General features: G+C 44.4%; 1 protein-coding gene across 3 annotated transcripts in view; it reads left to right on the forward strand.

The window, feature by feature from the left end:
* LOC138352349 (astakine-like) overlaps nucleotides 1–23,815 on the forward strand; it is a 42,036-nt gene that overhangs the window by 10,354 nt on the left and 7,867 nt on the right. Inside the window, exons 1-2 of one of the 3 annotated variants that reach the window (XR_011222768.1) lie at nucleotides 1,859–12,490; nucleotides 21,218–21,279. Coding sequence is in view for 2 of the 3 variants with exons in the window: in XM_069304734.1 (XP_069160835.1) it covers nucleotides 21,218–21,329 (112 nt within the window). In the remaining variant the exon portion in view is untranslated. Of the gene's footprint in view, nucleotides 1–1,858; nucleotides 12,491–21,217; nucleotides 21,330–23,815 lie in introns of those variants that run through there. The other 2 variants (XM_069304734.1, XM_069304735.1) reach the window with 2 other exon arrangements.

The raw sequence follows: 23,815 nt of genomic DNA on the forward strand, positions 1-23,815 counted from the left end.
AGGCCAGGACCTAGTCTAGGGATTGGACTGGGAGGGGGGGGGGGGGGTGAAAAGGTATCAGCCCTGGCATTCGCTGACGATCTGGTTGTGACAGCGGAGACGGCTGCCGGACTACAGAGACTTATAACAAGTATTTGCCAAACTCTGGCGTGGCTCTGGCATTAAGGTGAATGCTACGAAGTGTCGTACAATAAGCACAGCAATCGATGTGCATCGCAAGACTTGGCATGTCCCAACCAGGTGGACATACTATGACGGGGTCGATAAAATTGCTACTATGAGTGTGGCGCGGATAAGTGTAAGTACTTAGAGATACTTATCAGGACCGGAAGCAGTCGCTTATCCTATGGTTCCCTGTTTGAGGACGGTCTGACTAACATCACCCAAATCCCCCTCAAACCCCAACAGAGGTTACATTTACTTAAACACCACCTAATCCCCAAGATAAACCACCAGCTTGTTCTCAGACGCGTGTTTAAAACGGAATAATCGAGGTTTGACAGACGGTTGCGGCACGCCATTCGTGGCTGACTACGACTGCCTCACAATATCCCTAATGCCTTCTTCCATACCGACGTAAAGGACGGTGGACTAGAAATTCCCGATTTTACTGCATCAATCTGCCTACAAAAGAACAAGCAGCTCGGGGCGTTAGTAGAGTCGGAGGCTCCGGTGGTAGTGGCTGTGGTTCTCCTACCCGCATTCCAAGCGCGAAGGCGTCGATGGATAGACCCGACCACGGCTGCTGGAACCCCTTCTAACAGAACGACTGAGTGCTCTAAAAATTGGGAAGCAAAACAGTATAGCATGGTTGATGGTGCAAGCCTTGCATCTGTTTGTGAGATTTCTTATTGCCACAAGTGGGTCTCATCTGATACCTGTCTGCTAAGCGGAGGAGATTTTGCTCATGCCATCCAGATTAGGGCAAACACTGTAACCACTCCGTCTAAAGCTGCTAGTGGGTGACCCGAGGCTTCTGGTCTCTGTGATGCTTGGCAGAGACTAGAGACTCTGGGCCACATATCCCAGACTTGCTAAAACACGCATTGGGCTCGGGTGAAACATCATGACGATATTACTCGGTTCGTAGCTGGCCGCCTGCGGCAGAGTGGTTTCGAGATGACACGTGGGGGTTCGTATACGGATGAAGGGACCTTCTGCATGCCCGACATCATCGCTTGCAAAACCGATGAGGCCTTCATATTAAACACCCAGGTCTCTGCTGATAACTTCCCACTCTCTCGTCCACATCAGAGAAAGTGCGACAAATATGGTACCCCAGAAATCCTTCAAAAGGTGAGGGGAATATACCGATAAGCACACAGCATCCGTCTCTTCTATAACCCTTAATTGGAGAGGGAGGATGGTTTAAGGAGAGTGCTTGTGGTCTTCAGGATATGGGACCCATCAAGAGTGACCTTGAAATTTGCTACGAGAAAGCCCTAACCTGGACATATTCCATTTACAGAATATGATCCATGTCCACATCAATGGGCAGATCACCTTAGTCCCATGATCACCATGCAATAGGTGCATAGGGGATAATATAGTCTTGTTTAGGTGAACCGCAGCCAGGATAGCTGGCAGATAACTATCTAAGCAGAGTCGTCATCTTGAGTACCACTTCTCTAAATGGTTCCTCACAGGAGGGTGGATGACCTGGCCCGAGCCCACGAGTGTATGGCGGAGGCCGGAGGGACTCCCACGGAGGAACATGACTACCCACCAATTCCGGGGCATTGCTAGGAGCTCTCGCTTTGAATTTTATTCCATGTATGCTGTTGTCAAGTCACCAAACCTGCCGCTTAGGCAGCTTGTAATTTTGCCCTCAGCTTTAGTTCTTTTTTAATGATATACTATGCAACTCTCCCTTTGTGTGCTGTGTCTTATATAAGAAAAACAATACAATACAATATTCCATTTTACATGTTATTATTATCATCTTTAACTATTGTGGGTTGAGATTGCCATTTACCATTTATATATATTTTAGTTTGTGTTGATAGGGAAATATGTGTGCTTAGGAGGGTGAATTCTCACCATGCCCAGTGGCTGGGGGGATTGGTACCCTGAAGCTATATAAAAACCTTATACCTACCCAAAGTGACAAAGGGAGTTAAGGGACAAGAAAACTAGTTAAAGAACAAATATATTGTTTGAGAGGAGTCGTGTAGAAACAGGTAAGAGTAATTATAATATAATGTTTCCATGATTCAGTGTTTACCTCTCGGGAAAATAGTGAAGTTGTTGTTTAGTCAAAGTTGATTTGTTTTGAGGCTAGTATTTTCTCCCCTGATTCCATGTATGACTAACCATCCTGTGAAATGAAAGTATTAGATGAACTTAGAGCTAGTTTTTTATCTACACTGTGTAATCTTTTATATAGAATTGGGTAGCAGCACATTGCTGTGTGTATACCTAAGCTTCTTAATAAGAAAAACCCTACAGTAATAATAGTTCTAAATTATAGCTTGTATTATTACCGGTATTATCCTTACTAAATCATAAATGTTAACCATGAATCATTAAAATCTCATATTGATATGTAATAGGATTATTTGATTCATTATATTACTTACTTGCTGTACCCGCCACGCGTTGCTGTGGCTCAGTCTGGTTAAATGGGACAGTAAGAAAAGAAAAAGCACAATTTCTAATATGTTTAATTTCACAATGCTAGTGGGTACACAATTTTTTTATTACTATTCCATTGTCTGTGGAGATATAGAGATTGTCTTGTTTGCCAACTCTAGAACACGCAACATATAATTGTCCATGTGAGAAGCAATCCGTGTCTAGATATAAACCGCAATTCTAAAGATTGGCCTTGAGCTTTATTGGTGGTGATTCCATACGCCAATCGAATTGAAAATTACAATCTCTTAAATTGAAATGGCATATCTTATGGAATCATAGGAATGCGGGGAATGAGGACATCTTCACCTGTGAAAGGTCCTGTCAAGATTGTTGCTTCTACGACGGCGCTGATTAATTTTTTTACTGCAAGCCGCGTGCCGTTGCAAAGTTTTGGATGGTTGGTATTTTGCAATATGATAATTAGCACGCCGATTTTCAGGTGCCATACGTGTGATGGTATTCCTGTCAGATAGAGTGAATTCAAAAATTTTGTTGGATAATTAACCGCTTCATCTGCTTCCTCCACAGTGTCGACGGACTTGTATTTGACTGCCTAGCTTTGGATGTTAGACTGAATAATATTGTTATGTTCATAGACGTCTTTGTTCTTGGCCGCAAGAACAGCTCGTTCATTCAGCCAATCGAGATTCTTATAATTGGTTTGAATAATGAGAAATACTTTTTCAATCAATTTTTCTATTGACGTCACTAAATTGCAAAAGTTATGAGGCAATGAAATTTGTACTAAGGTCAGATCAACAGGCACGTTTCCGTTCCCAATTTCCAGAAATTGATGTGAGAATATCTCAGCTGATGGATCGTTTTGCAGCTGAATACGCGTATTTGTAATAATTTAAATTTCTTTACGTGTCACCATAAAGTAGAGTATTTCAGGCAAGCATTTATTTCGTCCGCTGGTGTCGATCGAGGAATTACTGGTAATGTTTGCCTGAAATCTCCTGCAAGCAATATTAATGCGTTCCCAAATGGTCTGATGATTTCACACAAATCTTGCAGTGATCGATCAAGAGCCTCGAGCGATTTTTTGTGGGCCATTGTGCATTCATCCCAAACGATAAGTTTACATTTATGCAATACTTTTCCCATGCCGGTTGTTTTGGAAATGTTGCACGTGGGAGTTTCAATGAATTGCATGTTCAATGGCAATTTCAAAGCTGAAGTAGCAGTTCTTCCACCTGGTAATAATGTCGCAGCTATTCCAGACGATGCAAGAGCTAAGGTTATGCCATTTTGGGATCGAAATGCTGCCAGAATCAATCTAATTAGGAAGAATTTACAGTTCCTCCTGGCGAATCTAAAAAGATTTCTGCAAACCTGTTATTGACAGTTTGGATTATTTGATTGTAAATGCATTTTCGCTCAAGCATTAGCTTAGAAAAATTTGATTGCACATACGACAACAGATCACTCATGTTGTAAATTTTGTTCACGACGCAATTCTACATCGAACGAAGCACCAGCAGATCGATTCGGTGACGGCATTTCCAATTGATTTAGAACTTTGTTCGCGAATTCTAAGCACAAATCATCAATCATTTTCAATGATTCATTGTAGAGTTCTGCTGTGAAATCTATGTTCATATTTGAATTTTCCTTCATATTCGACGGATATTATCTTCAGCTATGTGCGATTTATATTTCTCCCGTAACTCTATTGGAGATGAAGGAGAGCAGGCGGTCAATATGATTGCACACAATGCATAAATTTGATTTGGATGTGACGTATTGGACGTGTCATTCATGCATACATCCCAGTGTCGATCGTTCTCCAATATATTCCGAGCTTGACATGCACTACGGAAAGTGGCATGTGTTACGCCGTTGACAACTCTCAGTGGCTGGAATGACGTTAGGCCGGGCAGATTTACCAACAGCATGCGAAGATAGAAGCATTCATCTTGATTGGGATGCAAGGTGTACAATCTGCCTATCGTAGTTTATTTGAATATGCCAGGTTGTCCGTCGACTCGGTCTCCTCGTTTGCGTCGTTCAAATGATTTTCTACTGGCATTCCATGTGTAATACGTATGTACTTCCGAATAGAGCAGTGTTTTCCCAAACGCATCATTTTGACATAACTGTGAAGAAAGCAGTTAACGTTGTTGCCGGTGGATTCAAAGCTGTTTGTAGTACATTTGCAGCTGTGAAATAAGCGTGTTGTCCCTTTTCTTGTTTTGAAAACAAAAACAAAAAAATACTAACGAAATATTTTAATTCAAACGCAGATCAATCGACACAGCTCAATTTCACCACCAATTGCACTGAAAAATAAGAACAGTTAAAAAAAACGAAATGAAAAACAATGAAAAAAGAAACAAATAAGCTATATCTACGAAATGAACAGTATGGTAAACAACACAGCTCAATTCCAATGCAACGTCACACAAAATAATTAAATCAAAATGAAAATAAATCAAAAGCTAGGAAAATTCAATTTACCAATGCAATCGGAAACATTGAAATGGAGTCGTAACATATTTTGTATATCGTGTGTTGCTCTTACATGCGACAGATGACGCTGTTTTTCTAAAAACGCAGGTTTTTACCTGTCACAGGTGTGGCATCTAAATAGTAGGTATATAAAAACACGCACGTATTCAAATGGAACATTGTGTCAATATTTCACAGCAATCAGTGAAGAGCTTTCAGAGATTACAGTGTGTGTTGCTCTTACGTACTACAGATGGAGCTGTTTTTTTTTTAAATTGCATTTTTTCCTGTCACAGACGAGGCATGTATATAGTAGGTATGTAAAAAAACTCGCCTATTCGAAAGCAATGTTGTGTCAAAATTTCAAAGCAATCAGTAAAGAGGTTTTGAAGATTTCCCTCACATGAAAAAATCTGAAAAACACAGCTTTTCAAAAAAAGTTTTTCCCCTCACTGACGTGATATCTATATAATATGTATATAAAAACCGGCTTGGATGCGAAGGGCACATTGTGTGAAAATTTCAAGGCATTCGGTGAAGAACTTTCAGAGATTAGCGATCTTGAACAAACGAACATTTCCATTTTTATATATATAGACTAGCTGTACCCGGCCACGCGTTGCTGTGGCTCAGCAACATATGTGCGTTGCTGAGCCACAGCAACCTTTCCCTGTCTCCAAGTTCTCCCCTTCATTCCTCACGCCCCCGTCCCCTCGTCCTCCACTCCATTCCCCCTTCCCCTACCGTCCTTTTGTCCTCCACACCATCCCCCACTACAGCGTCCCCTTGTCCTTCCCACCATCTCCCACTCCCCACTCCCCTCGTGCTCCCTATCATTTCCCCTCCCCACCTCCTCTTGTCCTCCCCAAAATTCCCCATTTCCCATTGTCTTCCCCATCATTCTCCATTCCCCCTGTTCCCTCGTCCCCCACCATTCCCAACTCCACTGTCCCCTTGTCCTCCCCCACCATCCACCCCCCCCCCCTCCACTCCCGTCCCATTGTCCTCCCCACCATTCTCCACTCCCACGCCCATTGCATTTCCAAATGATCTGATGTTCACATCACTAAAATATAAGAAAAATAGTTAAAAAAAACGAAATGAAAAAAAGAAATAATACAAAAATAAACTTTACTCGTGAAATGAATGGTATGTTAAACAACACAGCTCAATTCCAATGCACTTTCACACAAAATAATTAAATCAAAATGAAAATAAATCGAAATCTATGAAAAATTTTTTGTCAGTGCAATTGGAAACAATGAAATTGAATCGAACTATATTTAGTATAGGGTGTGTTGCTCCTACGTGCAACAGATGGCGATGTTTCTTAAAAAAAGAATGTTTTTACCTGTCACAGGTGTGGCATCTATACTTATACTTACGAAATGAACGGTATGGTAAACAACAGAGCTCAATTCCAATATAATGGCACACAAAATAATTAAATAAAATAGAAATTAAATCAAAATCTATGAAAATTCAATTTGTCAATGCAATCAGAAACTTTGAAATGGAATCATAACATATTTAGTACAGCGTGTGTTTCTCATACATGCAACAGATGGTACTGTTTAAAAAAAAATTACCTGTCACAGGTGTGGCATCTATGTAGAAAGTATATAAAAACACACGCATATTTGAATGGAACGTTGTGTCAAAATTTCTAAGAAATTGGTGAAGATCTTTTAAAGGTTAAACAGTGTGTTTCCCATACTTCCAACAGATGGCGCAGTTTTTCAAAAAAAGCATGTTTTTTCCTGTCACAGGTGAACCATGTATATAGTAGGTATAAAAAATCATGTAGCTATTTGAATGCAACGTTGTGTCAAAATTTCAAAGCAATCGGTAAAGAGGTTTTGAAGATTTTCCCTCACATGAACAGTTTTTCAAAAAAAGCATGATTTTTCCCCGTTACAGACATGCTATCTATATAGCATGTATAAATAAACCCGCTCGGATTCCAATGGAACGTTGTGTGAAAATTTGTGAGATTAGTGATTTTGAACAAACGAACATTTACGTTTTTATTGATATAGATACCATAAGTTGCTCTTACGTGCAACAGATGGGGCTTTTTTTTTTTAAGTCAAGTTTTTACGTGCCACAGGTGTGGCATCTATACCTATACTCACGAAATGAACGGTATGGTAAACAACATAGCTCAGTTCCAACACAATGTCACACAAAATAATTTAATAAAAAGAAAAATATATTGAAATCTATGAAAATAAAATTTATCATTGCAATCGGAAACAAGTAATTGTAATTCGTAACATATTTAGTATAGCGTGTGTTGTTATGGCGCCATGGCTCTGTTGCTATGGCACAATGGCTCTGTTGCTATGGCACTATGGCTCTGTTGCTATGGCAACAGATGGCGCTGTTTTGAAAAAAAATGTTTTTACCTGTCACAGGTGTGGCATCTATATAGTAGGTTTATAAAAACATGCATATATTCTAATAGAACATTGTGTCAGAATTTCAAAGCAATCGGTGAAGAACTTGGGGAGATTACAGCGTGTGTTGCCCTTATGTCCAACAAATGGCACTGTTTTAAAAAAAAAAACATGTTTTTTTCCTGTCACAGGTGAGGCATGTATATAGTAGGTATATAAAATCACAAGCCGATTCGAAATGCAATGTTGTGTCAAAATTTCATAGCAATCGGAAAAGAGGATTTGAGGATTTCTCTCACATGAAAAACACAGTTTTTCAAGAAAAGCACGTTTTTTTCCGTCACAGACGAAACATAAATATAGTATGTATATAAACACCAGCTCAGATGCGAATTGAACGTTGTGTGAAAATTTCAAAGCAATCGGTAAAGAACTTTCAGAGATTAGTGATTTTGAACAAAAAAAATTCAAAATTTTTGAAGATTTGTTTTACTCACAGGTTCACTTATATGTTATAAAACAAATTAGGTTTATTGTTACACACAGTCAAATTGTGCAACGGAGGAAAAGGTTTTGGACACACATTTGTGCAATGCTACATGTAGAGGAATGAGCTGAGCGATGTACCTCATCACATAATGATAACTTTAAACCATCATTGTCAGGCCATGACTAATTATAGGAAGAAGGATCTTCAGTCTGCAGTGTACATACAGATAAAAAACAATACTCTAGAACATGCAACTGTTATGGTCTCAGGCTGCAGGAGAAACGAGTCTCCCCCTGAGAGTTATTCTGCAAGACCTGACCTAACTAAGAGGTCGAGTAGATATAGACCTGTATATGTATATAGTAAACACTCGATTCAATTTGACGAGAAGTTTAAAAGAATGGGCGGTGAACAAGGATATAAATAAATGACTTGACATGGGATGTGGAGAATTTGCTGGAGGTATGAGGCTCGCTTCAGAGGGGCCTTGAGCTGAAGAAATCATGAGGGGAGGGTGTGCTCTGTTTGCGCCCCCGGCGAAGAACCCATGTTTGATATACCTTCAAGAAGAAGGAAGTGGATGGACTTTTCGACAATGGAATAAGTTTGTGGACGTGTCAGCTCAGGTCGTGAACTGCAGAAGGTGTTGTGGAAAATTAAAGCAGTTCTGTGGGTAGCCTGAGGTGCCCTGTGTGTCGCCGTCCGGCCAGTGAGCGCCAGCGAGCGAGTCAAATTCTGTGCTAAGCCCATTTCATCCAGTTAACAGTGATTGTCTGTAGTTGGTCATGTGCTCAGCGGCTGTAGCAAGTGTTTATTGATATGTCAGGCATTGTTTTAATAAGGCAGAAAGCCTAAATAAGAGAATAGAGACGAGAGTACCAGCTGAGGTGAGGAACTGCGTGTCCTCTCCTGTTGAGATCATGGAGGCAACTGAGCGGTTGGCACCTGTCGAGTCTCGCAGGGCGGAGGATGGACCCCTCCAAATGTGGGGAAGTCACCTCACAGTATGTGGGAAGCAGGGAGATGTCGGATGAAGACATTTATTGTGTAGTTTATTTTAGTTATATGTTTATAGAGGAACATCTTTATTGGCGTGTCAATGGGTTGCAAGTTTGTCTGGGGAAAAGGGTTGCTGAGTGGACGAGTGCTGGAGCCAGTAGAATGAGTTAGTGGAAGAGACTCCAAGGCTGTTGAAGGAGTAGTGTACTCTGAGGAAGAATAGTCCCTCAGTGAAGAGTAGGACCTCGAGCTGTGAGGAGAAGCAGTGAAGAGGAGTGTCAAGTGCTTCTGTAATATTAGTGGTGAAACACCAGTGCATTCGAGGAAACTTGCTGGTGTAGCAGCCTGGAAGACCTGTAGAGGGCCCTAGTAGATAATTGTGGAGGAGCCTGAAGGCGTTCAGGGTAGTGAACCTCTAGGTGTAGAGAGGAGGTTCTTATTGATTGCTTATAGAGAGTTGATGGAGTGTTTGAGTGTTATTGGCGTGCATGATGCAGTGGGAGGTAAGTAACTGACTATTTTTGGTATCGAGGAGTGTTTATACTGGTGTCTATAGTGTTACAGCCATACGCTGGGTTCCTTGTGTATATTTATTTATATATATTTTAAGGCTGATAGTGCTATATTGTCTTATAAGATTTAACCCACTAGGTGAGGTTTGTAGCATAAGTGGCAAGCCAGGTGTTGGGCTACCACTTTATATAAGCAGCTGATAGAGCCCCTACGGGATTGGATGCAACCTGACTACAATAGCATTGAGTGTTGGAGTCAATATTGTATCTTGTGTGGGTTGTATATGTTCTCTGTATGTTAAATGTTCATAACAAGCAGGTGTTTGCCCTTGTCCTAGTGAGGTTTCCCAGAAAATAGAGGAGAGAGAGAAAGCACCAAAGCTGTGGACAGGGTAGTATAGAGTTATAATTCAATAAAGGGGCAGGGGGGATTGAGGAGGTCATACCAAAAATAAGGAGAGAGTGGGTAGACACAGCGGCTCGAATTGGGTGTGTGCATGTGACAACGAGGCCAGTGTTGGTGCCTCACCCCCTTAATGTGTGACGCTGAGCCTCCTCTCCAAGAGCAGGAAGCGTACAGGGTGATCTCCTGATCGAAGTATAAGCATAAGCACTCTACGGGTTTTGGTTGGTTGTATGGTAGGGATGTATGCACTGTGACGGTGTTCCCCCCCCCCTTATATTTCTCCCACGCCTACTGTAAGAGACATATCCACTTTACCCGAGATTTTACCCTGGTGAGCAAAACCCTGTTCCCCGAGGGTTATGAGAGTACCAGTGTGGGGGTGGCAAGTGTGACCACTGTGGGAGACCCAGTGAGGATGCCCCTACACCAGGTGACTCTGAATTCTGATTATGGCTGCCAGACCCTAGTGGTGGGGGTCTGTGCATCAGTGCCCAAGATGGAGGCACAAGTCATCCTCGGAAATGACCCATGTGGAGGATGTGTCCTCCCTAACCTCGTGAAGAGCGAGGAGTGCTTGGAGCACTATAAGGAGGAAGGCGGATTGTTGGACGCCTGTGGGGACGAGAGGGGAATCGCCGCGGTGGCGTTCCCTGTATGCGTTGTGATTCCGAGGCGGTGCGACGGACACGGAGGGAGTGGATCTGAGAGGGCTGAAGAGGAGACGTCCGAAAGCCTGGGAATCGATCACCTCTTCATGGAACCCGAAGAACGAGTGGAGGGCGAAGGCAGCCTGGATGGTGAGTTACAGGTGACCCTCGCCAGTTCTCCAGGGGTAGACCGCACTCGTCTTGGGGAGTTGCAGCAGATAGAGTTCCCCGAATTGATCCATGAGGCCAAAGGAGGACGTGTTGGTCCTGAGAGGGCCACTCATTTTTACAAACAGGAGGGAATGCTGATGAGACAGTGGAGGCCTGTGAGGATGGAGGCCGGAGAAGAATCTCTTGGTACGAGACACCAGGTAGTGTTGCCGGCCCAGTGCAGAGCGGCAGTGTTGGATCTGTCGCACTCTGTGGACTCTGCAGGTCGCCTGGGGGTGACCAAGACGCTGCGTAAGATCAGGGATCATTTCTACTGGCCAGGTATGGACGCCGATGTGAGGCGTTATTGTAAGACGTGCTTACCTTGCCAGAGGGCAGGGAAGAGCCAACCCGCGATACCAAAGGCCCCATTAGTCCCTGTTCCTGCGTTTGGGCCTGCATTCGAGCGCCTGTTTATCGACGGGGTGGGACCGTTGCCGCGGACGAAACGAGGAAATACCTACCTGATGACAATCATGTGTGCGTTGACCAGATTTCCGGAAGCTGTCCCGATGCGACGTTTGACATCGAGAGGAGTAGCCGGGCTGCTGCAACGATTTTTCTCTTGGGTGGGAATGCCCAGGGAAATTCAAACGGAGTTTGGAAGTATATTCCTGTCCAAATGGTTCAGACAGACCGTGACAAGTTGGGGAGTGACTCAGATTCGGTCGTCGCCCTACCGACCGCAGTCACAAGGGGCGATCGAAAGGTTTCACTCCACCTTGAAGACCGTTCTGAGAGTGTTCTGCGCAGAGCAGGGAGCTGAGTGGGATGAGGCAGTATACCCTGCGTTGTTTGCCATACATAACGCAGTGGTAGAATCGTTAGGTTTCTCACCTTTCCAACTGGTGAATGGACATGAGGTGCGAAGTCCTCTGTCCATGCTGAAGGAACAATGGACACCAGGAGTGACCGTGGGAACGGTCAACGGATATGTAAGGAGCGTCTCGCATTGGCGGCAGGAGTACTGGTTGGAAATTAAGCTCATCCGAGGGAAGGACAACGTAGTAGCAGATGCCCTGTCCCGTGTACACTATCCAGATATGACTCTTATTTTAAGGGGAGGGGTATGTGACGGTGTTCCCCCCCCCCCCCTTATATTTCTCCCACGCCTACTGTAAGAGTCATATCCACTTTACCCGAGCGTTCTCTACGTCGCGGGCATCAGTTTGATATATGTGGGAGAATGTAGTGTTCTCGAAGTGGCGAGAAATTCGTAAAAGGAAAGTGTTTTGGCCTGTGGTATAGGCCCTTTAGGGAGCCAATATGGCGCTGGCCTCTCCGTTTTGCCGCCTAAACTGTGTGACGTCAGTGGCACCAGATTGGTCACTGACAGTGACGTGGCACAGGGAGCCAATGAAAACCGCTCCTGGCAAGTATGACGTCACGAAGGCAGGGGGGTCCGGTCATCGCGCCACTTTGGCGCCATCAGTCTGAGACAGCACGTCAAGGTGGTCAGACGTGTGGCTGGGGGTTCTGTCAGGTTGACAGGATCCCCCATCTCCGGAGGATTTACGCATCACCGGTGGTCTGCCAGCACCTGTGGGGTCTTCCTTCGTTCATGTGTTGGACCAGAGAGGGAATTGACGGAATATTGAGCAACAAGTGTTCCAGGGACAGGTGTTGTGCAAGAGTGGAGTCTAGGCAGTGACGTATGGGACGTCTGATAGCTTCACAGTGATGACGTAGTGGCTGGGCCGATCCTCTGTGAGGGAACCAGTCTGTCACGACACGTCAAGGTGAGCGGATGTGTGAAGGTTGGTCCTGTCAGTTTGACAGTTGTACCCCGATCCCGTGGATTTTACGCGTCACCCGTAGTCTGCAAGCGCGCTGTGAGGTCTTCCCTTGTTCATCTGTTGGACTGAAGAGGGAATCGACGGAATATTGAGCAACAAGCGCTCCAGGGACAGGTGCTGTGCAGGTGGAGTCTAGACAGTGACGTCTGATAGCTTCACAGTGACGACGTAGCGGCTGGGCCAATCCACCGGGAAGCAGTGAAAGAAGAAACTAATTGGGAATCAGGACGACTGCAGCCAAGAAGTAGATTGGCAGCCGTAGTTGTGAGGGGAAGTCGACGGCCGGGAGACCGACTCCAACCCTACAAGACGTTGTGGACGAGCACGGACTTGCGGAGGACAGAACACGGAGACGATGCGTTTATTTTGGGACGTTGATTGGGTTCCTGGGGAACGCATCAGTGTGTGTGTGGGGGGGGGGGGCGTTCCCTACAACGAGGCGAGAGCCGGGACCAGGAGCTACAATTCAACTCTCACCGGAGGGCGGGTGGAAGTAGGTGATTCAAGGTTCCCTCCCAATTCCCCTTTAGTCAGCTATATATTTAGCCAGAGTATCTTTCATGTCGTGAGCAAGGCTCACTTATGTCTATGTCACAGTAAGGCACAGTTGTGCAGAGTGAGGCTGTACAGAGCTCTCACGATATTTATATATGTGGTGTGTGCAGGCACCTGGAATTATTGAAGAATTTATTGTGTCGTTGATGATTTCTTTCATGTGACATTAATATGATAACTTATGCCAGAGAATATATATATATAAGTGAACCAGTTATTGGTGTTAGGCTGTGTGCCCAGTATGTATCTTATTATTATTGATATTCATGAATTTATCCCTGTATATGTATATGTTGGTGTGAGGAATAACATTCCCATGTGTGCAGTGATTAATTGTGTTATTGCCTTCGAGAGGAATTACTGAATCTAAGAACAGTACCGTGGTTAATTGCATTCATCGTAATTATTATGAAGTACGCTATTATGGTGAAATAGCATGTTAATTGCTGTAGAAATGAGTTATTGAACTTGAGATCAGTGTGGTGATTCATTGCGTTCTATTGCCATTTAGAAATATTGTGTTGATGACAAATATAGTGATTCCTGCGAATTTAAAGAAACAGAGCGCATAACGCCAGGAAAACAAGTACTAAGCATTCGCACGGCGTGAGGGGCGCGGCTCAGCTGATTATGACATTGACGTGAGGGGGGAGAGTGTTACCCTCTAGGTGCGCCCCAGTTTTATGAAGAGAGAGTGACTTTCTGCATTGTACTTGATGTTTGGTTGTTGATACGGATATAATACCTTGAAGTTTTTTAAGTATAATACAAAATACCTTTGCGTTTGTATCATCCCTCCATATATCCCTCCATATTGATGCTATAGAACAGTTCCATAGAGTGAGAGCATTAGAGACATATACCTGCCTGAGACCAGATTTAATGAGTGAGCACTGCCATTAGTACCACAATTCCACAATACCACTGACGTGTTACTGGACACGTGAAACACCAGTTGGCGACCTTGCAGTTAGTAGTAGAGCCCTTGTCGGGGCGGGCACATGGTTGGGAGTCAGCAAACTGTGTTCCCACTCATTCTTTGGCTATAAGGCTGGCTGGGGGATCGACTGGGATACTCTCCTGGGGAACAGTGGCGCCACGAGGATTGAGTGAAGACCCGCAGGGCTACGGTGAGTAACAGTTATCGCTAATACTAATGGGTGGTGTCCATGCAGAGAGAGACACCCCGACGTTGGCGACCGTTGACAGGATAAAGTACTAGGATATCTTGCATACTGTTATTCGCCCCTCCTCATTACGCGTTACCCCCGACAGCACCCAACCTACAACAATGTTTAATACAACACAATAAGTGTTGAATAAAAATGCAGCAAAAATGACGTTAGGTAAGGGTTTGTCCTAATTAAAATTTTATAATAACTGAAAAAACTGTTTTAACTAATGGAATATGAAGGTGTATAAATTGCAAGGTGCCTAACTGGGGCATTTTGGACACAAGACAATTTGACAAAGCCCTTTTTCTGTTTGCTAAAAATGTATTTATATATTGATATCCTAGGCTGCAGTAGCTTAGGTTTGGCATGGTTGGGTTGGGCTAGGTTGGGTTGGGTAAGGTTAGGCTGGGATGGGTTGGGTTGGGCTAGGATACGTAGCTTGACATTGAGTCGGGTTAGTTCTCAACTCACAATCGAGAATTCCGGGTTCGAATCTTGAGTGGGACGGAAATGGTTGGGCGCATTTCCTATCACCTAATGCACATGTTCACCTAGCATTAAGTGGGTAGCCAAGAGTTAGTTAACTTGTTGTGGAGCTCCGTCCTTACGAGGGTCAGTAATTCGACCTTTGGGAGGGGAGGCCCTCAATATAAGCCTAACATGTATATATACTCTGACTGCCTGTCCATGACATAATGAGTTATTATTATTAATTATATTCATGTTTGGCCGGTATTGAGGGTCCCCCCACTACAGGATGAAGCCTCACAACAAGCTGACTAACTCCTGAGTAGCTATACCTACTGCTAGTTGAACAGAGGCATTAGGTGATAGTAAATGCTTCCAAACATTCCTGTCCCACCCAGGATCATCACCTACTCTCATATCTCAAGTTCGCCAGCGTTTATTTACTTAATAACTACTGGAATAATATCTTGCTATTATAAATCTAAATATAATATTAAAAAAGACATATTTACTAAAAGTTTCAAGCAGAGAATGCATATATAGCTAACATGAAGGAATCCTTCTTGATGAGAATCGCCAGGCAAAAATTTGTGTTTTATTAAATATGTTGTGTTGATTTAGGGGAGACGACGATCATGGGATCGGATGCGCCCGTTTTATTAAATAGATCCTCAGGTTTGTGTAGTAGAGAAAAACTCAGTTATATCCAGTTTATGAAAAGCTACGACTGGTCAAGAGGTGTCGTAGTGCGATGCTATGTACTTAGGAAGATTTTCGTTCTTAAATGCCTTCCTGAATCCCGACATAGCTGCCACAAAGACGGTAAGAACAAAAACATTCCTAAGTACTTGTTTAATTGCTTCGCGAATCTGGCCACTCGTTACTTACATCAGTGACCCATAGATTATTTTTTATTTTGTTTAATGTATTAATTTACTAATTTTATTTATTAATTTCAGCAATTAATTTATTAATTTTATTTATAAATTTTATTTATTAATTTAATTTTTTAATTAACAGTGGAATATTCCACATTGTTCTCTGATTTTGAATTATGTCAGGCCAGTGAATCACTGTTCCCGCGGGGTATAATTAACCTACCTTCTTAAAGCTATTATAATTATAGTTACTATATGGATGGGAAGTACACTATATAGATTGTTGCATCAAAATAAGCGTTTTCTAGTAACACAAACCCTAACCTTAGCCCTAATCTGTCCTAACAATCCTCAGCTAAAGATGTGCATCCTTGGTGCAATTTAGCACATAATAGTACTATACTAGCCCTAGAAAGAGTTAAGATCTGCAGTTGCCTTCCTCCTATGGCACTCTACATAATCAACAACAACGAACATTATTTTATTTGTACATTAAATAATACGTTGTACAGTCCATCAACAGTAGCTATGGGTACTGTGAGTCATGTTTTTTTTATATTTATATATATTTTTTATTTATATATACAAGAGTTGTTACATTCTCGTACAGCCACTAGTACGCATAGCGTTTCGGGCAAGTCCTTAATCCTATGTTCCCTGGAATACGACCCCCTCGAAGAATCATTTAACAACCAGGTACTCATTTTACTGTTGAGTTAAACAGAGGCTACAGTTACAATTGACTAGTGCTGTCAGAGAGGTGTATATATACGCAATTGTCTTTGGAAGAATGCCAAGGAATTAAGCAAGAAACTAAGTATGTGCAAAGAAGTCAGGAGTCCACCCAGACACAGCATAATGCAGGTAGCGCACCTGTGCAGAAATGCTCCAACACGAGTGCACAGGGCCAAAACCACTCAGGAGGGGGGTTTAGAAGTAACTTCTTCCAAGTAAGATGCTATAAATGTAACGGATATGGTCACATGATGAAAGATTGTAGACATGGTAAGAGAGTTGTGACCTTGACAATGTGTGATCCACGCAACTCATGTGTGAGTTTAATAAAAGACAGACCACAGACAGGGATCTTGATGAGCAAGAGATATGGTCCGTTCAGCAGTAAAGGTTGGGTCAGCATAGGAGACCAACCTGAAGTTGAAGTAAGTATCCTCAGAGATACGGGATTAAATCAGAGCTTGATTCTGAGAAGCCTGATCGGGGATGATCGACTTTTAGCAGGCAGTCAGAAAATAAAGGTGCATGGGTTATTGTCGGAGAGTGACATGCCCATATGTGCTGTCAGGCTGAAGTCAGAATATTTGTCGGCGGAGGTGATGTTGGAGTGTGTTTTGACATAACTGTTCCAGGGATACAAGTGATCCTGGGTAATGACTTGTGCCGGTCGAAGGTGTTACCGGAGTGCATAGTTGAAGCTATGCCGGAAGAATGGCAGAAGTGCCACGGTACTGATGAGACACCGGACAGAGTAGACCTGGCTAGCATCCTAGTGGATGAGTCAGAGGACAGCCAAGTCATTGTATACCCTGCCTGTGGAGTGACCAGGGGCAGAGGTTGCCGACGAGCAAGACACTGGAGGTGAAATAACAGTGTCGACTCCACTGAATGAGGAGACCGACGTGGAGATAGCAGGGCTGTTTGGTGAAGGTGAAGTTTGGTGTTTGGTGAAGCTCGTGAAAACGAGGGCAGGGAGAGGTCAGAAGTGAATATGACCCTGCCGGAAAAGAAGAATAATGAACGGAGTGGACCTAATTAGAGCCCAGCCTGCTGAATTCAAGAACCAGAAAGTGGAAATAACTGTGCTGAACAGAAGTGAAGTAGAATGTGGACAGACTGGGGACGTGAGTGGAGTGACAAGTTGTCCAGAGGAAAAGAAGTGCTGGGATGGTGAAGTTGAATGGTGTGAGATGTCAGAAGTTGACACATTTCACGGGAAGCTTGAAGGAGAGAGAGTGAAGAGGAGTGATAGCCAAGAAGAGGAAGTGAGAAGAGATAGTATGTACGGAGAGAGACTTACTAGCACTCTAGAAGGGGTAGAGCGGCAAGTACAGTCGAGTACAGTTGAGTGTAGTGTAGTACTTGAGGAGGCTTTGAGGGAACGAGAAAGAGTTGAATGGGACGAATTAGAGTTGTGTAGTAGAGCAGAACGGGGGAAGAAGATGCTAATACAAGCATGGAGGAGTAGAAGAAAGTTGAAGGTTCGATGAAAGTCGAAGAAGATGAAATTACAGATTAGGGAGGAGATGAAAGAAAGGATAGTCGATGAAGACGACAGAGTGAAGTATAATGGCAAAAGACTGAAGCGTGAGGACGATGAACTGAAGTATGAGGACGACAGAGGAGGTAAAGACAATAGATGTGTAACTCTTGACGTGCGGAATGCAAGAAGAAGAAATGGAGAAAGAAATCAGTAAGCTAGAGAGGGCTGGTGGAGCGAAGGTGTCCAACACAGACAGCCAAGCTAAGGTGCAAAAGAAGTCTAGTCACTTAAAGGAAGACCACGTTTCCAACAAGTGATGAACCAGGTGTTGCATGGCGCAATAGGTTCTTCAGTAAACATTGACGACATTGTTGCATTTGCAGACTCCTGAAGGGAACATGTAGACAGACTACTGGATTTGTTTGGCCGATTAAAAGGGGTCAATATAACTATTAATTTGGCAAAGAGTGAGTTTGGAAGAGCACGACTGGAGTACCTAGGTTATGTAGTAGGGCGAGGTGAGGTAGCTCCAGTGAAGACGAAGGTTGAAGCCATCGATAATTTCCCAGTACCTAAAGGAAAGAAAGAGTTGATGAGGTACTTAGGAAATTTTGAGGTACTTAGAAATACTGCAAGAAATTTTATAAGATTTTTTCCACTGTAGCCACTCCTATGACGAGTTTGTTGTCTAAGAATAAGAAGTGGGCATGGGATGAAGTAGTGCAAGAGGCGTTTGAGAACACCAAGAGATTATTGACTGAGGCGCATGTGTTATTATCGCGGTATTTTGGAGCACCGTTTGCGTTGTTTGTGGATGCCAGTGACATAGGGGCCGGAGCTGCATTGACGCAGCACAAGGATGGAATTCATCGCCCCGTGTCTTTCTTCTCCAAGAAGTTTGTAAAGCACCGGAGATCAGAGGTCGAGAAAGAGACATTAGCATTGGTCCTGGCATTAAATCATTTTGCGGTATACATAAGTGGGGGAGGACACCCAGTTCCTGTGTATACAGACCATAATCCCCTGATGTTCCTGAGTAAGATGAAGCATGCAAATTAGAGATTAACCAGGTGGTTCCTGTTACTTCAACAATATATCCTGATCGTGAGATATATTAAAGGGCGAGATAATGTGGGTGGCTGACGCGTTGTCACGAGCCTAGCCACTGAAAATAACTCTCAAAAATAAAGGAGGGGAGTATTATAACCCCAGGTAGCCTGGAGAAACGAGTCTACCTGATGAGAGTTATTCTGCTCACCTGACAAGAAATTGGGAGGTCAGATAAAAAATATATAATAAATGACAGTGAGTGATTTAAGAATACAGGCAGAGGTTGGACATCTTAGTAATGTTAGTGGAAATAGGATGTCAATATTTTGGTGACGTGACATGATGACATGATGCTAGCATGATGTTGTAACACCACATGAGTTGCCGCAGTCATCAGAGGTGGACGTTTCAGTGTCTTAGAAATACAGAGAAATACAACTCTGGATGAAGGGTTTTAGGGTCGGCTACAGTGCATAACTGTTGAGGAAGCTGCCAAGCGAGCAATGCACGTTACTTCTCGGTATTTGTGAAGATTTGGAGACGACCTGAAGCTTAGTAGTGGTCGCACCTGTTTGGAGCTCTAAATCATTGTATCCTCAGGTGGAGGAGGATAAGCAGGAGTCTTTGAGTGGAGCCTGCCAGGCGACTGTGCGAGCTCAAGTCAGGAGCAGAAGAGCTAAGATGCAGACATTAAGTAACTTTGTTGGACGTCTTAGAGGATGCCATGTTGGAGCGCCCCCAAGCTATGAATTCTGTGGTTAGCTCATTTATCAGCTGTTTTAGTGGTTGCCTGTGCTTTATCGTGTGCCCCAGCGATCATGATAAGTGTATATGCAAGTAGGATATATATTTTTATTAAGACAGTGAGCTAAAATAAGAAGCTGGAGATAAGAGAACATGCTTGAGGGAGAAGTGGTAAATCCTCTCTTGCGGTAGGTCAAGGGAAGACTGAGGGGAGGAGGCCCCCAGCATCGTGACAGGGGGGAGGGCATATCGAAGATATACATGTCGAGAAGCGACATCGCATATTACTATCATCTTCCCTTACTGGACCTACGCCTCACTATCACCTCCCCTTACTGTATCCCCGCCTCACTATCATCTCTCCTTACTGCACCTATGCCTCACTATCACCTCCCTTTACTGCACCTGTGCCTCACTATCACCTCCCCTTACTGTACCCCAGCCTCACTATCACATCTTGTGTTGTGTATATTTTAAGTATTAAATGTTTGTTAACAACTGGTCTTGTTACTTGCTAGTCACCTCCTGTCCTGGTGAGGTTCCCCAGAAAGTGAGAGAGAGAGAGAGAGAGAGAGAGAGAGATGAGAGAGAGAGAGAGAGAGAGAGAGAGAGAGAGAGAGAGAGAGGGAGGGGGGGGGGGGTCACGGTTGCAGACAGGATGACAGTGGACAATAATTTACTAAAAGAGGATATAAGAGATCATCCCAAACAGGAGAGAGTGTAGAGAGTCACAGTAGCTTAAGTAGGGTGTGTACTCAAGACAACGAGGCTAGTTTAGAAGCTGCACCCCTAAATAAAGTTCAACGCTGAACCCATCTCCATGATCAAAAAACGAACAGGGGGACCTCCCAGGTAATTGCAAGCACTCCAGTGTCCATTGCTGACCGATGGTAGCGGAAGTGTGGTTGCTGAGGTCAGCTGTTTTTCAATCAGGGAATGGTTGGGTTCTATGTTCGCCAGTACACAAGTACTGGCGAAATCAAGTCTGGTGCAACAACCAGCTCTTTTGGGTAAAATCCCCAAACCCCCTCGATACCTGACACTGGCGACTAATGTATGCATGACACTGGTGACTAATATATGTCCTGACACTGGGGACTAATATGTCCTGACACTGGCGACTAATATGTCCTGACACTGGCGACTAATATGTCCTGATACTGGCGACTACTATGTCCTGACACTGGCGACTAATATGTCCTGACACTGGCGACTAATATGTCCTGACACTGGCGACTAATATGTCCTGACACTGGCGACTAATATATGCCCTGACACTGGCGACTAATATATGCCCTGACACTGGGGACTAATATTTGTTCTGACACTGAGGACTAATATTTGTTCTGACACCAATGCAAACTGGTATGTTACGTGTTGAACAGAATACTTTACGACACAATACTTGACTGATATCAATTGCAGATTTACCGAAATATACCAAATATTTGTGTCTGACTTTCTTCTCGACCTCAATCACATGAAAGGTTCCCAGTTGTTTACATGTGGCTGTCTGCTGGATGGCCTTCCTCACAAGGTTGAATACCACTTTTGTGTAACTATGTAGTGTTGCATATTTCAGGGAGGCCCCGGAAGTGTGCTCCGCTAGGGGAAGTGGACGACCGTTGTCACGTGTATACCCAGGTAGGTCAGCCTGCTGCCAGCCCTCACCATACTGTCACGTGTATAACCAGGTAGGTCAGCCTGCTGCCAGCCCTCACCTCACTGTCACGTGTATAACCAGGTAGGTCAGCCTGCTGCCAGCCCTCACCTCACTGTCACGTGTATAACCAGGTAGGTCAGCCTGCTGCCAGCCCTCACCTCATTGTCCCCTTGCATCCTGCCCATCCTCCTCACTTCTCTACCTTCTCTCGTCACTATCTACTCCCATCACCGCCTTACTTAACTATCCCTTTGTCTCCCAATGCCACCATTTCATTATCCCTTCTCCACTCTATCCAACTACCTCACAATCCCCTCGTATGCTATGCGACATGCCCTCCTATCTCCTCTCCTCATTAACCCACCACCTCATTATGTTCTAGCCTCACTCTTTCCTTGTGCCAGTATCCTCTAGCCTTACTATTCCCTCAAATCACTGTCCCCTCAAGTAACTTTCCTCTCTCCTCAATTTCCTCTCACCTCACTATCTCTCCGCTTCACTGACCCCACACCTAGGTATCACATCGCCACACTATTCTCTCGTTTACATTTTTCCTGACCTCACTGTCATGTAGCCTCACTATCACCTCCCTTTACTGTACTCCCGCCTCACTATCATCTCCCCTTACTGGACCTACGCCTCACTATCACCTCCCCTTACTGCACCTATGCCTCACTATCACCTCCCCTTACTGCACCTATGCCTCACTATCATCTCCCCTTATTCTACCCCCGCCTCACTACCATCTCCCCTTACTGCACCTACGCCTCACTATCACCTCCCCTTACTCTACCCTCGCCTCACTACCACCTCCCCTTACTCTGCCCCCGCCTCACTATCACCTCCCCTTACTGCACCTATGCCTCACTATCACCTCCCCTTACTGTATCCCCGCCTCAATATCACCTCTCCTTACTTCACCTATGCCTCACTATCACCTCCCCTTACTGCACCTATGCATCACTATCACCTCCCCTTACTGTACCCCAGCCTCACTATCACCTCCCCTTACTGTACCCCTGCCTCACTATCATCTCCCCTTACTGCACCTACGCCTCACTATCACCTCCCCTTACTCTACCCTCGCCTCTCTACCACCTCCCCTTACTCTGCCCCCGCCTCACTATCACCTCCCCTTACTGCACCTATGCCTCACTATCACCTCCCCTTACTGTACCCCGCCTCACTATCACCTCCCCTTACTGTACCCTGCCTCACTATCATTTCCCCTTACTGCACCTACGCTTCACTATCACCTCCCCTTACTATACCTCCGCCTCACTATCACCTCCCCATACTGTACCTCCGCCTCACTATTATCTCACCTCGCTCTCCTCTTAGATCACTATCACGTGACCTCTCTGTTCCCTTACCTCATTATCCCACTGTCTCACAATTGTTTGGCCTCTCTATCCAACTACCTCACTATCCCCTTGCCTAATTGTGTCGTTCCTTCCTTATCTGGCTGCACTCACTATCTCTCAATCACCCCTAATATGGAACACCATCTTTTCGGGGCTGGAGGTAGTGGGTCTCTGGAGGGAGGAGGGCATGACTGTGTGTTCTGTCCTGCCCCAGTATGGCTTTGCCCTCAGTTCTTCTCTTGTAGGATAAGAGAAAGACTAAGTATTCCTTCAGGTAATGCTTCCTTAAATGTTAGAAGAAGAATATATTAGTTGTGAAGGTAGAGGGGGTGGCAACTGATGGAACTTACCTATCAGTGACTACGGGGAAGTGTTCAGGTAATTATTGAAAGAAGGAACAAAGATTGGGCGAGTGAGGTCTAGCGGATTATTCTCCTCTTACCAGTCTTGGTGTAAGTGCTCTCTTATACCCTCACTATTCTAACTTCAAAATCTTTGTCGAACCTCTCATTAAAGTTGTGAATGGAAGTGGCTTCCTCAACTTGTTACGTCAGGGCATGCCCCGTGTTGACCACCTGTACAGGGTAAGTAAGTGGCTTCCTCAACTTGTTACGTCAGGGCATGCCCCGTGTTGACCACCTGTACAGGGTAAGTAAGTGGCTTCCTCAACTTGTTACGTCAGGGCATGCCCCGTGTTGACCACCTGGCTTCCTCAACTTGTTACGTCAGGGCATGCCCCGTGTTGACCACCTGGCTTCCTCAACTTGTTACGTCAGGGCATGCCCCGTGTTGACCACCTGGCTTCCTCAACTTGTTACGTCAGGGCATGCCCCGTGTTGACCACCTGGCTTCCTCAACTTGTTACGTCAGGGCATGCCCCGTGTTGACCACCTGGCTTCCTCAACTTGTTACGTCAGGGCATGCCCCGTGTTGACCACCTGTACAGGGTATGTAGTTTATTATATTTCTTCAACTCATTAGTAGTATCTGCTTTCACTTGTGGTCTCTTGTCTTACTTTCTTTCAATTTAAAGAGGTTGTCTTTGTCCACCTTGTTTATTCTCCTCGGTGTATTTTGTACGTTGTTGTCATGTCTCCTCTATTTCTTCTGTCCTCCAAGGTTGTGAGTTCCAGTTCCTTCAGCTGATCCTCAT

This window comes from Procambarus clarkii, chromosome 53 (assembly GCF_040958095.1).
Source record: "Procambarus clarkii isolate CNS0578487 chromosome 53, FALCON_Pclarkii_2.0, whole genome shotgun sequence".
NCBI classification, from domain to species: Eukaryota; Metazoa; Arthropoda; class Malacostraca; order Decapoda; family Cambaridae; genus Procambarus; species Procambarus clarkii.